Here is a 15,986-nt window from a genome sequence, read left to right as displayed (position 1 = left end):
AATATGAATCTCATTTGGTCTGAGGCACACATAACGTTTGTGGCATTTGGCTGTGGATTGTGGCACTAGTTTAATCCTTTCCTGAAAGTATTATATTGCTTGCAAAGAAATATTTAATTTTATTTACAGGCAGGGAAGGCCATCTCTGCAGAGGAGTAGGGGCCTAATTTAATTGGATAGACTGTGGAGGTGAGGGGAGATCACATGCCAATGATGTCATTGAGATGCTAATGCCGTTTTACTACAGGCCCGAGCAAGGATTGAGTTATCAAGAGAAATTGGATTTCGTTTGAGGATTGGCAATGATCCTATTGAATGGAGGAGTACAGCAGAGGTGCTGAAGGCCAATTCCTGTTTCTATTCATTGGGCCATATTGAACTTGAGTTGCATAAACAAACTGACTGTCAATGCCTGTGCGGTGACTGGCAAGGCCCGACGAGGACTGGGCAGTGAGTAGACCAGAGGCAGTGTACTACTGAGACTTAACCCCTGGAGCAGTCTGACAGCCTTTGATAGGAGCAAATAGGGAAGCGGAACCTTGCCTCTTGGCAAAGTCCTCAAGGTTATATGACAGAGATGCAAGAAATTCTGCAGATGCTGGATGTATCTGGAGCAATACACAAAAAGTGCTGGAGGAACTCAGCAGGTCAGGCAGCATCCATGGAGGGAAATAAACAGTCGAGGTTTCGGGCCGAGACCCTTCATCAGGACTGGAAAGGAAGAGGGCAGAAGGCAGAATAAGAAGGTGGGGGGAGAGGTGGGGAGTACACGCAGGCAGGAGGTAGGTGAGATCAGGTGATAGGTGAGTCCCTCTCAACTGGACCCGCCTATCACCTGAGCTCACCTATCCCCTGGGTCATCTCAGTTTGCCTCCTGTCCACATGGAGACCTTCATATAGACATTGTAAATACCCTTGTCCATTCCACAGTAGCTTTCCCAAGCATAATCCAAATTGGACATGACTCATGTGGACCCAGACTAAAATGACATGGAGTCTGAACGACATCATCAGGTCCCAGGGAAACTCAAGAGACTGCAGATGCTGGAACCTGGAGCAACAAACAATCTGCTGGAGGAACTCAGTGGGTCGAGCAGCATCTGTGGGAGGAAAGGAATTGTCAATGTTTCGGGTAGAAACCTACATCAGGATCCCAACTCGTGAATATTTATGAGACCCTCCCTACCTACAGAGAAACTCCAAATGATGGAGCCAGATCAATGTAAACACATGCACAGGACGTTGTTATAACTTTAATTCCTCACAAGCCCCATTTTCAGAAAGGAGGTAGAAAGTGTTAAAATCAGGGACTTGTGTCTACATTGTAAGGGTAGAGATGCAGGAAACAGGTTGCTAATCTGGTTGACAAATGAGAGAATTAAATGATATAAAAGAAAGGTACGAAAGCTCTTAAATTTATTAAGGTCTTAAATTGATTTATTATCTTGACCCCATTGTAATAAATTTAGAGCTGAAATTGTTTATCTTGTTTTACGTTTTGCAAATCCTGGTCACAAAAACAATCCTTGAAGTTTGTACCTGAATGAACCAAAAAAGAGCTCAGGTTGACAGAGTAAGTCATCTCTGAAGGAGCAACGTGAGAACATGAGAACTAGAGCTTGTACCACTTCTTTCAAACTAAATAAATCTCAAGATATATTGGATAAAAAACTTGCAGGTCAGAATAGTAGCTTCAAGGCCTGGGCTTCTCAATTCTCAATTCTGTCTTTGTTCGAATTAAGTAGGCCATGATGATCATTTCTTTTATCTGATGTTATGAAATATATTTTGAATGTTGCAGCACCACCATTGTACATTGTCATTGTCAGACATTTACAATATTACAATCAATGGATTATCATTTAATAAATCAAAAATACAACCAGGCCATAAGAACATGAGAGTAAGGGTAGGAGTAGGCTACTTGGTCTCTCAAACTAATTCAGTAAGATCCTGGTTGACCTGATCTTGTCCCCAGCTCCAATTTCCTGCCTACCCCTTGACCAAAAATCTGTCTCTCTCAGCCTTGAACATCTTCAGTGATTCGGCCTTGCCGGCTCTCTGGTGTAGGGAATTCCAAAGGTTCGCATCCCTCTCAGAGAAGAAATTTCTTCCCATCTCCATCTTAAATGGGTGATCCCTTATTCTAAAGTTCTGCCCTGTACCTCTAGATGTTCCCGCAACGGGAAACATCTGGTCAACATCTAAAATTTTCGTAACCAGGAAATTCTCTGCATATGTTCCTGAATGTTTGAATGATTGATTTTTTTTTACAAGCACTGATGTGAGATGGACACAATTCATCAATGTTTTACGTTACTAAGGTTGATTGTAACGCAACTATACTGTCAGGTCAGGGAGCAGATAACATAACACAGATCTACCAATAAGTAACCAAATACTAAGTATTGATGCCTTCACAAATTCTTCATCTTGCATGTTTTCTGTTGCACAATCAATTCTTAAGCCTGCTTACTCTTGTCTGAATAATGGTTTAACAATATTGTTAAACAAACACACGAATGGACAATGCATACATGCACAAAAGTTGTTCATGTTACATCTAGGAGATGGGTTTAAGAATTTCTTAAACCAACAGAAAGCTTTATACAAGTAATGATGAATCCTTCTGAGAACATAATACTTTGGAGTTAAATTGGCCATCATCTATTAGGTATGACAATGCTTTATAAAATTGAAGATGGGATCTGAAATATTCATGGACTCTTCCAATGGGAGATACTCAAGATCCCATTTTTGGTAAAAAGCAAACTAGGGGCACATATCTGTTCCATGTGTTAGTGTATTTGAATATGCAAATAAAAGATCTAAATCATAGTTTGCATCCTTGCTACTATTTTGGTTACCTTGAGGCAGCCAATTTCAATGCCAGCTGACCTCTGGCAAAACAACATTAAACACAAGGGAAGTAAGAAGTGATAAGTAGGTACCATAATCATTCCTGTTCAAGGTTCTGAGACATCATTCTTGATCCTGCCCAGGACAACCCCAAGGCCTGCTAACTAATTCCCCTATCTGAAGGTGGGAATTAGAGGGTATGAGCTATAAGGAGAGGTTGAATAAACTTGGGTTGTTTTCTCTGGAGTGTTGGACACTGAGGGGAGACCTGATAGAAGCTTCTGAAATTATAAGACGCATAGATAGGGCAGAAAGTCAGAATCTTCCCCCCCACACCCCACCCCAAGGTAGAAATGTCAACAACTAGAGGACATGCATTTAATGCAAGTGAGAGAGAATTTAAAGAAGACGTGCAGGGCTAGTTTTTTTACACAGAGAGTGGTCGGTGCCTGGAACGGGCTGCCAGGGGGACTGGTGGAAGCAGATGTGATAATGGCATTCAAGAGGCTTTTAGATAGACACATGAATATGCAGGTAATGGTTTAATTCGGCATTCTGTTCGGCACAGACACATTGTGGGGCGTGTTGTGGTTACCCGCAATAAATAGATGACCAGGAGAAGCAGAAGATTACTCAAGGATTAAACTTTTATTTGCAAACAAAAGTTGTGACAGCCAGACAGTCAGTTACCAGTCACTCTCTGACTACTGCTCTCTCTGACTGCCCCCGAGCAAAGCTCGCGGGCCTTCTTTTATACCTTTTTCATAGCTCAATTACATTGTTACAATCCATCATGTTCTCTCTTATCTTCACAGTTTCATTCTTCACCATTTGCCTCCTTTCACAGTTGTCTCCTGGCTCACAACCATTTGTCTTTCACCACAGTCATTTCCTGACTCAATCGCAGGGTGCCCCAATTATTTATGGGCATCGGGAGTACTGGTACTAGGCTACAGAACTATCAGTTATAAAACAATACTAGGCTTATTAACTACAAGGCTAACAGTTATAAAACATTACAATGTGCCCCTATAACCTATGAGTTCTGAGACTTGCTGGCATCTGGCTTATCAGTTATAAAAAACTATCAGCTACAGAACTGCTACAAGATCATTAGTCGCACTAGCCCTAACGACCATTAGCTACACAATAGATCAACAGTGTCTTCCTAGGAATGGGCTAACCATTTCTTTAATGAGCTATATGTTTCTCGCACTAAGAGTTTCCCACGCTCGGGCTGGAGAAGAAGGAGACCCAGCAGCCATCTTAAGGAGATCAGCAGCCATCTTTAGCTCAGAGCAGACTATGAATAAAAAAAGTATAGCCTCTACTTTCTATATATTCTATAGGCAAAGGGCCTGTTCCTGTGCTGTACTGAGTCCGAGGCACATTAGTTCTTTCTCCTAACTACCCATTTAACTACCCACTTGGAAACTGGAGCTCCAATCCGTACAGTTACTTCCTTCAATGCCCTCTACATCATGATGAGATCCTGAGCCCAAAATTCAGGGCTCTTTCCCATTCGAGAGGTGGGACTGCTAACACTGCAGGTGAGAGCCAAAGGACTTTCCTGAATTTGCCTCCCTCCTTTAAATTTGTTTACTCATTTGAATACTTTTAAAGAGCTGCATCACATGTTTTAGATCCGATTCTCTCAAGATATAAGAAATGTTTCAAGAGAATTATAACAACACTCAACTAAGAAATAAGATTAACATGAGATGACTAATAGCTTTTCCATTGTTGTGGTGAATAAGACTACTCCTTACTGTTTGGTTTACCTAGATTAAAACTCTTTCTGCTTCTCCACCTTAGCAATTTAATAAAATTGAGGCTGGCATGGAAGACTTTGTCATGATGGAAGACCATTTTATAGAAGGTGTCAATGGGAAGATCTCCATTAGGATCCGCATACTTCAGAGTTGTCATGGGGGTATAAAGGGTGTTTGTTTGATGACGGAATGGTGGGTTGTCTGAGAGGATGATCTTCATTGTATGCTGGTTAGAAAAACACAAAGAAAATCACATATTATTTCAGCCACAAAATGAGTTAGAATTCGTAAGAATTAGCTCTAGAATTTCCCCTGTGCTGTTCTTCTCCAAAATCTCCACAGCCTGAGTGGCCTTGGTTTCTGATTCCAATGCATTAAGATTACATCACTCAGAGGAGCCCTCAGGGACCAGAGAGAACGGTGTCCAGCAATGAGAGAAGGCTGGAGAGATCCCAATGGTGGGGATTGGTGGCAGGCAGCCAAGATTTTGTCCATCCCAGTGAAGAAGTCCTGGTCTGACAGACTTATGCAGATAAATAAAAGTTCTTTCCTTGCTGGTCCTTCTTTGGCCAAGGTTACTGTTCACAGAGATTCCATACAAAACTTCTGGGCCATCTCAGGCACACTGGAAACACTGCTACTTAAAGTTGCAGTGGGTCAGTTCATGGTAGGAGGCAGCAAGACCCTCATTATATTTTAACAGCTTCCCCCTATTTCAATCAGGTAGATTTCTGCCAGGCAATGGTGGAGACAGTGGGAAGGGAGTTGAAATCAAAGCAAAAGAATCTAAAATCTTGCAGGATTGCTTGGGTTAAATGACTATCATTTTCAGTAATTAGTGGAATACCAGCACATCCCACCCTGATTTGGAAATATTCTATCATTGCTGGCTTAGAATTCTGGAACCCCACACTGTGAAAATCTTTCACTACATGCAATGCAGCAAGTTAAGAAGTTGGTTCATCATCACCTGCTAAAGGGTAACTGGGGATGGACAATAAATGCCACCCACATCTCCTGAACAAGTAATTGAGAAAAGTCTGACAGATGGTAAAATTGAGGACAGAAGAGTTAAGCTTTAGTTTAAAATGACCAAACCTATTCCTTTAGAATCAACTTGCGCCTGAATGATTTCAGTTGTTATTGCCTTGCACTCCAAAGTTCAATAAACTCTGTTTAATTCTCGTACCTCAGCCACTTCATCTGCACTTTGTCCCAGGCTTGAGAATATTTCCTTATAGTTTCGCAAGTAAATGTTTGTGAACATGTCCCTCGTTTCTTGGTCTGCAGCAGACAAATCAATTTTCATTCCTTCTTCATAAACCTTCTTTTCAAACTCCGTGACCACAGGCCCAGGTTCAATCAGAGTTATGCTGTCAGATAAAAGGGAGAGTCTGTTTGTCAGATGGATGATTAATTTTGGCTGTAATTGGTGCAGGAAATCTTGTTTAATCATTTTTTTTTAACAGTGTCTACTAAACTGTGCAGCCAGATTAGCATACACTTTGAAATCAAATTCTAAATAAAGTTCTTAATAACATCCTGTTATATTCTAAGTGGAACAGTTACACAATTATTGGAAGGCATTTGTTTTAAAGAACCCATGTTAAAAAAGGCTTGCGAAAATGAGCTTTCTGAAAAAAACTGTTTTGTTGTAAATGTTTTAACAGCCATCTCCCCCAGCAGAAAAAAATGTCAGAACAATCTTAATCTATCGATGCTGATAATGTCTGTCTAAATTCACCCTCAGTAAATAAGTTGTGGTTTAATTGCATCATGGACTATGTACTGTGTATAAAATCTGGGCTAATATCTCAGTCAGCACTGAAGGATTGGAACATTGGTAGATTAGACATAGAATGAGGTTTCAACTGGCTGCCCAAGTGGCCTCAAGACAAAAATGGCCAAGGGACAACCCTAATGGTACCAGCATTAATTCTCCACCAATGAGCACCCACAAAACCAGAAAATGCTGGAAACACTCAGGAGGTCAGGCAGCATCTGTGGAAAGAGAAACTGTTAATGCTTCGAATTTAGACCCTTCTGGTAATCACCAACACCAGATTATCTTGTCAGTCATTAAGTTTCTGTCTGCTGTGTGCAAACTAGTTGTCACATTTGTCTCCATAACAGCCTTAATTTCATTTTGGAAACAATCCTTTGGTATCTATTTCAGTTTACAGCACCAGTGCTGCAGTATATTGCAAGAACTGCTAGCTTTTTGTTTCTGTTAACTTTATTAGAAATATCTTTTCCAATGTAATGGGCCAGCATTCGTGCTCCTGGTCAGAAAGTGGAAAATTCTACTGCTGAAAAACAATTTAGGAAGTTCTGAGGATATGATAAGGCTTTAACTAAATATTTGTTTTACAATAAATTAGTATCAGCAGTACAGTGGTGCAGCTGGTAAAACCACTGCCTCACGGTGCCAGTGACCTAAGTTCATTCATGACCTCGGGTGCTGCCTGTGTGAAGTTTGTATGTTCTCCCTGTGACTGCATGTGTTTCTTCTGGGTGCTCTGGTTTCCTCCCATATCCCAAAAATGTGTAGCTGGTAGTTGTAAGTTGGTAAACTAAGTTGCCCCTAGTGTGTAGCCGAATGGTAAAAGCTGGGGGGAGTGGATAGGATGTGATGTGGGCAAAATGGGATTAGTGTAGGCATGGTGTAGACAGCGCTTGATGGTCAGTGCAGACTCTGAGGTCCGAAGAGCTTGTTTCCATGCTGAATGACAATCCAAAGCTTTGTTGGGATGGTAATGATACCTAACATTATGAAAGTACATTTATCTGAAATGGTTAGTTTCCATTTCAGGCCTCAGAATCATCCCTGATTTTCAATGCTTCACCACCGGATGCTGTGGCTACTGCTGCCAAGACCCTTTGCTTTGTAATTCTCTGGCTAAGCATTCCAGCTCTACTTCCTTTAACATGGTTCTTAAAACCTACTTCTGTCCAAACAATCAATCATCTCTGTTTATATCTCGATGTGGCAACATGTTGAATTTTGGTATGACAGCCTCCTCGTGAAGTGCTTTTGGATCATTTGCACTGTCAAAGGATGCTACATTGAAACATAAGTTCTTAGAAAACTCCACAGGGTAGATATGGGGAGGGTGTTTTCCCTGGCTGAGGAACCTCCAACTGAAAGTTCATCGATTGCATTCTAAACTGAGATTGATAGATTTCTGGATATTAAAGGAATTAGGGAAAGTGATGTTGAGGTAAAAGATCAAAATGGCAGGGTAGACTCGAGGAGCCAAATGGTCTACACCTGCTCCACTGCCTATTGTTCTTAAATTCTATTTCTGTAAATGGAAGTTATTTGTGGTTAAATATTAATAGTCCCTGACACCAAACTAAGGTATACGTTATCCAAAGGAATTAAGTTTCCACTGGTAAATAGCAATTAGTAAGGGAGCTAATATGCTGAAATGTTACATGCTGTAACACAGGAGAACAACTAATTCAGCATGTTCAGATTTACGAGGATGTTACCAGGACCAGAGGGCCTGAGTTATAGGGAGAGTTTGGCCACACTAGGTCTTCATTCCTTGGCACATAGGAGAATGAGGGGCCACCTTACAGAAGTGTTTAAGATTATGAGTGGCATAGATAAGGTGGACGGTAACAGTCTTTTCCCCAGGGTAGGGGAGTCCAGAACTAGGGGGCATAGATTTAGGGTGAGAGGGGAAAGATTTAAAAAGGACCTGAGGGGCAACTTTTTCATGTAGAGGGTGGTGAGTATATGGAATGAGCTGCCAGAGGAAGTGGTTGAGGCAGGTACAATAGTATCATTTAAGAAGTACTTGGATAAGTACATGGAGGGGTGGGGCTTAGAGGGATATGGGCTGAATGCAGGGAACTGGGACTAGGTGGGTGGGCACCGTGGATGGCATGGATTCGTTGGGCCGAAGGGCCTGTATCCATGCTGTATTGCTCTATGACTCTATGTTCTGAGTCTCTGAGTCTGAGCACGTCATTGAGAAACAATGCAAGTTGAGACTAGCTGCTGGCATACAGGAGCATGTCTTCCGAGACAACTTTCACATCCAGCTCAACACTGCCTTTGACAGAGGAGAGTGTCTTTAGTCCCAACCCCTCTATCCCATGGCCATTTGCTTGACTGCTCTGTTTAAGCTGCAGCTCAGTGGGTAAGAGCCTTGCCTCTGATCTCAAGACTCAAGTACTGACATCCAGGCTTATACTCCAGTACAGGCCAAGATAGTGCTGTGGAGTTGGATCACTTGGATGAGATTGTAGACCAAAGCCCTGTCTGCTCCATCAGGTAGACTTTCAGGAAACCCTGCCACTATTATGAAAAAAGAGAAGGTATGTTTTCTCCAGTGTCCTGGCCAACATTTATTCCTCCAGGGACCTGGTAAATCAGAGGAGATGAGTCCTGGGGCAGATCAGCCGTCATCAAGCTGAAAGGTGAGACAGGCTTGAGGGGCCGAGTGGCCTACTCCTGCTCCTACTTTCTTGTGTTCTTCTGTTCTGATCTTGAGCTCCTCTGGCTGACATTTTCTGTGCCTGTGGTTGTCCAGGACATGTGGACACTTTGAATCAAAGCTCAGATCTGGATCTGGTCTAAAACTGGTAAAAAGGATAAAAATACTTTAGAAAGAATAATGGCCTTGAATTTCTTCAGGCCTGCTTGTATATTGTTTGTTGTCCAGGGTTACAGGTTATGTTGGTAGACAATAGATAAGATAAGATAAGATCTTTATTAGTCACATGTACATCGAAACACACAGTGAAGTACATCTTTTATGTAGTGATTTTTGGGGGGCAGCCTGCAAGTGTCGCCACGCTTCCAGCGCCAACATAGTATGCCCACAACTTCCTAACCTGTACGTCTTTTTGGAATGTGGGAGGAAACCGGAGCACCCGGAGGAAACCCACACAGATACGGGGAGAACGTACAAACTCCTTACAGACAGTGGCTGGATTTGAACCCGGTTCGCTGGCACTGTAAAGCATTATGCTAACCACTATGCTACCGTGCCTGCCAGGCACAGTAGGACCTGAAAATGGTGAAGCACCATGGGCCCAAAGTTTGTGATGGAGAAGACTGAGGCAAAACTAGCAAAGGATCTTTCTGGTGTCCCACTCAATTTTGTCCCTCCTTAAAATTATTGCCTATCAAATTTGATTTGATTGGACAAGACGACACAGAAGATGTCAGTCCAAGGGAAAGCGATCTCCAGGCCAGTATCCTTATCTAGAAGACCCTTCAAATGATCATGTGAAGCTCCAGTTAGGATCCAGATTCTGTTGAAGAGGCTTTTCATTTGTAGCAAGGGCTCTTTTGGGGGTACCTCTTCTGTAGCCTTCAGCACCTGGCATTTGGTGGAACAATTTCTCATCTACTCCCCAACTGTTACCCCATCCATGTGTGCAACTGAAGATGTGGATTTTGGGATCAGGAGATGATATTATCAATGTCTGGTCAACTGGACTTGTATTAGCAAAGAAGAGTTGAACAGAGAACAGATTAAATAAATGGATTGCACTGTAATCATCCTTAAATGAATGTTTGTGATCACATTATGAAGTTCAAGTTTTGACTCCATTATTCACCAGATATTCACACCAGCTGTTGTAGTGCAATAACCTGGATGCATTTCAACACTAATCATTTGAATAACAGACTGAACTGCACAAGAAACAACCCAATATGTCCTTTTTAAAGTAAACACAAATGTTACCTACTTCAATTTGAATTTTATGGCCTGGATCGCCAAACTTTCACAAAATCCTTCCACTGCAAATTTTGAAGCAGCATAGATGTCATTGAACAATATCCCTAAAAAGGAAAGTAATAACCAAATAATTGGAATTTCTTGTATAAAAAATTAAAAGGTAAAAGAAAAAATAAGAAGTAAAAAGTAAGAAAAAGTCAAAAGAAAAAGTAATTTATTCACAGCTTGCTTCAAATCATACCTGAGCAGTCAAAGAATTTTAATCAATCTGTGCTCATGGATCATCATATAGTAATAAGATTTTAGTGTAGATCATACCTTGAATGCCCATGACACTACTGATCACCACAATGTGGCCCCTCTTCCTCCTCTTCATGTCTGGCAAGACTTCTTTAAGGAGTCTAACAAGTCCAAAGAAGTTAGTGTCCATAACTGTCTTCATCTCATCCAAGGACTGGCATTCAATGGGTCCAATCATCCCCATTCCAGCATTGCTAACTGGGACGAAATGCACACAGATTTACACAAATACAGAGTAACTCCTCATTTTTAATTCTGCAGAACTAGTAAATCTCTGATGATGTCTGGATTATCTATATTTTAATATACTCATCAAACATAAATCTCCCAAAATTGGCATGAGACTTTCTTGGACAATGCAGCTCTCAAATTTTCCTTTCCTGCCTTATAAACCTTTTCATTCCTTTTTTGGTTACACTATGAGTGTTGAAATTAATATTTAGTAGCTGAGGGGAGGGAGGAGGGTAGGGATAATGTGTTCTAATCCCCAGCCTAGTGTCAGTCTTCCTATTCCTATTTCAAGGCATCTATCTATAGTAAAACTCTGTTGATACGGCGCACCCAGGACTTTGCTGGTGCTAGATGAGCATACTTTCCAGACCATCGGATGTTATTGTATTAATACTCCAACACACTTTTAATACAACTTTTTAAAGATATAATACAGTAGAATCAGAAATTTTCCAGTAAACCTGATAAATTTAAAGGAGGAGCAGGAAAAAGAACCAAATAAGTTTCACCTCAGAGCAATAACTAGGGCCACAGTGAGGGAAAGGGAGCATGGAACCAGGGCTTTGGTGAGTGGAGGGGACCATGGGAGCCAGGGCCCCGGTGAGTGGAAGGGAGTGTGGGAGCCAGGGCCCCAGTGATGGAAGGGAGTGTGGGAGCCAGGGCCCCAGTGATGGAAGGGAGTGTGGGAGCCAGGGCCCTGGTGAGTCGGTAGGAAGTGTAGGAACTGAAGCACTGGGGAGTTGGAAGACAGCTAGACAGCCAGCGCCTCTTTCCCAGGGCACCAATGCTCAATACAAGAGGCCATGGCTTTAAAGTAATGGGTGGGAAGTTCAAGGGAGATATCAGAGGGAGGTTTTTTACCCAGAGAGTGGTTGGGGCATGGAATGCGCTGCCTGGGGTGGTGGTGGAGGCAGGTACATTGGTCAAATTCAAGAGATTGCTAGATAAGCATAAGGAAGAATTTAAAATAGAGGGATATGTGGGAGGAAGGGGTTAGATAGTCTTAGGTGAGGTTTAAAGGTCAGCACAACATTGTGGGCCGAAGGGCCTGTATTGTGCTGCACTGTTCTATGATTCTATGAACAATATCAAGGAAACCTTTGATACAGCTTTATTATTGAATCAGAAGTTAAATCCTTTACAGCTTCAGACAACATAAGGCTTCATTTTTATTTTGCTTAAAAATTCTAGAATTTCCATGTATCTAAAATTTTGCCAATCATTGAAGGAACTTTATTGCTGAAATTACTGTATGTTGTTCACTGTGGGAATTTACAATCAAAATATCAGTTTTAGATTTTAGCCTAGAGGCAAATTCTACTGATAGGCGTGGCAGTGCTTGTTTTAGAATTGGGAGGATCAGTAGAACAAGTTTCCCCATTAACTTAGAGGAGTTTCCCATGAAGTGGATCGTTGCACTTACTGCTATCTGACTGGCTTTGGGCAGGAAGAGAGTGTGTGAGATGAAAGGAATGTGTACAAGAGTTGTATGAGAGAGAGAGAGAAAGAGAGAGAGAGAGAGAGAGAGAAACATGCTTGGAGGTGCAGGGAAGGAATTATCGATCAGTGGTTGGAAACTGGTGGTGAGGGGTGTATTTTGTGAGCCCATCATTTGTACCTAAACCCATGCAAAAATCCCATACTGATCCCCACAAAGCCAAAAGGGTTAAATTTACAGGTCATATAGTCTAGGTCTGTATTTGTCTGAGTGCAGAAGATTAAACGGCGATGTAATTGAGATAGTGAAGATGATTAAAGGATTTGATAGACTACTTAGAGAGAAAAAAATTCTTCTCTGTGGGGGAATCTGCCAGAAAAAGATTAAATAACTAAAATTAGAGCTATGCTGTTCAGGGGCAAATTCAGGAAACATGTTTTCACACCAAGGCCAGTGGAGACCTGGGTGGAACTCTCTCCCACTGGAGAGGCTGGTGTCCACTGAAAATGTCAAAACTGAAATTTGAGTTAGGTGAAGGGACGTGAAACCAAGGCAAGTAAATCGAGTTAAGGTGCAGATCAGCAATGATCCAGATTATAGGCAATAGAACAGAGAATGAATAGCCTGCTCCTGATGTTCTGGAGAGGTTGCTAAATGTTACATTGATGAGCAAAATGTATTTTTACACTGGATTGCCTTACTGAGTATATCGATTTTCCTGTTGGGGATACTGTTGATGCAGTCTTGGATTGATTTTTCACTACAAACATCCAGCTGTTTAATCTCCAGTGTTTTTCCCAGTGCATGTCCAGCAATATCCACAAGATCTCTCCTTTTGTCCAAATTCCGCATGGTGGCATAGACTACAGACGAAACCACAAAGAGACAATATGTTCATCAATACAGTTACATTGATCATATCCATCTCTGTAGGCAAGTATCCCAGAAGTTCAGACAGCTACCAGAACATTTCCAGCACAATTACACAGGAAAACAGGAGAAGGAGTAGGACACCAGGCCCCTCAAGCCTGCTTTGCCCATGCTGGCCTCAATTCTTCTTCAGTGCCAGTTCCCCATAACCCTCAATTCCTCGATCTTTCAATTATTTATCTCTCTCCACCTTAAATATTTCTAATAATCTGGCCTCCACCACCCTTGGGGACAGAGAATTCCAGAGATCCAGCACCCTCTAATAGAAGAAATTTCTACATACCTCAGTTTAAAATGACTGGTCCCTTATTTTGTAGCTACATCCCCTTGTTCATGGCTCTCCCACTCATGAAACCTCTCCTTGTCAAGTTCCTTTAGGATCTTAAATGTTTGAATAAGGTCATTCTTCTAAACTCCAAGGAACACAAAGCCAAACTGTTCAACCTCTCTTGATAGGACAACCTTCTCATCCCAGAAATTAACCTGGTGAATCTCCTTTGTGCTGTCTCCAATGGTACTAAGTCCTTTCTTAGGTAAGGGGACCAAAACTGTGATCTCACCAACACCCTGTATAATTAATGTGCTTTAATACTAAAAAATTAAAATTCTTGTAAATAAAGTCAGAAAATGACAGAAATAATCAGTGGGATGGGCTGCATCTGTGGGATGAAGTCAGATGAAGGGTCTTCAACCTGAAATATTTGTTCTGTTTCTCTTCCCACTGATGAAGCTCAACCTGGTGAGTATTTCCAGCATTTTCTGCTGTTATGTTAGATTTACAGTATCTGCAGTTTTTTCTTTGTTTTTGATTGGTGTAAGCTAAAGTTGTAAAAGCTTTTCTGTAACAACTCCCCACCTCTCCCTTTTACCTGAATTAATTAGCAAATTATATTAATAACTGTTGTTTAAATTCAAATCAATAAATCTATGTAAACTGGTAACAATGAAAGATTTTCACATTTAAAGTCATCAGATCCAGATTATTTCTGATGAAGGGTTTTCGACCTGAAGTATTAACTCTGTTTCTCCTTCTATAGATTCTGCCTGACCTGCTGAATGTTTCCAGCATTTTCTGTTTTGGTTTCAAATTTCCAGTTTCAAAACCTGCATTTTTTTGATTTTCAGATCCAGATTAATATCACTTATTCTTTAACATTACCATATGTCAGATTCAATTACGGTTATTACTTTTGTATTTTACCTCGATGCTTAAATTTGCAAATGCAACAGAAGAAATCAGTGCTAAGAAAGTATTCAAATGCATTCAAGTTTTCATGTCACTACGTTGAGGACACTGTTGAAGCAGTCCAGGAGTGATTTTTCACTGCATCCATTCAGCTGTTTATCCTCTTGTTCCTTACCCATTTCCTATTCACCTTCATACAAACGAAACTCTGTCCCTCCGACCTCTATTTTTTCCTATTTATTCTTGGTCCTCACTTTATTTCTGCTTTTTGTTGTCTCCCCTATCTTTATCTTCCTTCTCTCTCCCACTCTTGTTCATGTTCTTCCCCTGATCTTACTGTGCTTATCTGATCATATTCCACTTCTGTCCTTTTTCTCTACCTACTCCCTTTACCTTCACCATCTCTAACCTCCAGCGTCCTTGGTTCTCCTTAAGTATGCCCCGTACACTAACCCTACCAGCCCCTGTGCCCTCATCACACCATATCTTTATTATGAATTCTTTCTGTTAAGGCCAATGTATTGATTCTGTTCATTTCTTCGTTATCCCTATTTTCCTGTTCATATCCCAGTCACAGTCTCCCTGGGGAACAAGACGTTTTCCTTGCAACTCACCCAGAAATCTTTGTTTCTCATCCCTGGCCAGTTTATTTGCGATGGCCAAGCCAATCCCAGAGGAACAACCTGTGACCAAGACCGTTTTTTGAGCCATCCTGCAGGTTGAAGTTGCAAACTGGAGAGAAATGACTCGGCTTTGAGACAGCCCTGCACCCATTTAACAACGACAAGACTGACTCAGCGTTTCCTGAAGTTCACATCCCTCGGATCAGAGGGATAATCTCACATAAACAGATGGCTAGCTCAGAAAGCCTGACAAAATAAGCATGTTACAAAATATCAGAAGCACTGGTACATAACATAGAACAAAACTTGTCAATAACTGAATATGCACACACAGGTCTTTGTCCACTTGACTGTTCAATTAACACTAATATTTTGAAATATATCTTGTTTTTCAAAGTCAAAGGTTGGCAAGCATTTTATTTAAATATTTGGATCATGTGAAGTGGCGGATATGTTACTAAATCAATGTAAAGTGTTCTAGTGCAACAGTAGCCACTTTTTGCTTTGAGACTCTGGCTATCCTGTGCAGTTCCAGGTGTGAATGTGATGGGTCTGAGGTAGAGGGAACTTCCTCATAACATTAGACAACAGTTTACTTTTATTATTATGTACATTGAATTTATCTGAGTTTAAAGAGCAGCCACTGTTTAATGTCCTACTAAAACACTTGTTGTTTCTTTCATGCAAATATTTTGACCCAAACTAATGTCCCATTGCAGGCTTTTGTCATCATTTAGTTAAGTAACATTCACTCTCCATTTAGTCCAATAGGACCATCCTGGCTGTACACAAGCTCCCACCTCTCTTCACCAATGTACATAAATCGGGCGGCACTGTGCCACAGCTGGTAGACCGACTGCCCCACAGCACCAGAGACCTAGGTTCAATCCTGACCTTGGGCGCTGCCTGTGTGGAGTTTGCACGTTCTCCCTGAGACCAGATGGG

The 15,986-nt window shown here is 41.4% G+C and overlaps 1 protein-coding gene across 1 annotated transcript; it reads right to left on the bottom strand.

The window, feature by feature from the left end:
• Positions 1-4,296: 4,296 nt before the first annotated feature.
• On the bottom strand, positions 4,297-15,129 carry zgc:109982 (uncharacterized protein LOC553564 homolog). The gene is made up of 6 exons (XM_052012354.1): positions 15,033-15,129; positions 13,004-13,165; positions 10,652-10,831; positions 10,344-10,437; positions 5,821-6,004; positions 4,297-4,857 (listed from the first exon to the last, which is right to left on the bottom strand). Exons 1-6 carry the CDS (start codon positions 15,127-15,129, stop codon positions 4,618-4,620), a joined length of 957 nt encoding a protein of 318 aa, XP_051868314.1. The 3' UTR covers positions 4,297-4,617.
• Positions 15,130-15,986: the final 857 nt, after the last annotated feature.

The sequence above is a fragment of the Pristis pectinata genome, chromosome 3 (genome assembly GCF_009764475.1).
Source record: "Pristis pectinata isolate sPriPec2 chromosome 3, sPriPec2.1.pri, whole genome shotgun sequence".
NCBI lineage: Eukaryota > Metazoa > Chordata > Chondrichthyes > Rhinopristiformes > Pristidae > Pristis > Pristis pectinata.
The sequence above is the reverse complement of the archived record's forward strand: the minus strand, read 5'-3'. Positions and strand labels throughout refer to the sequence as shown.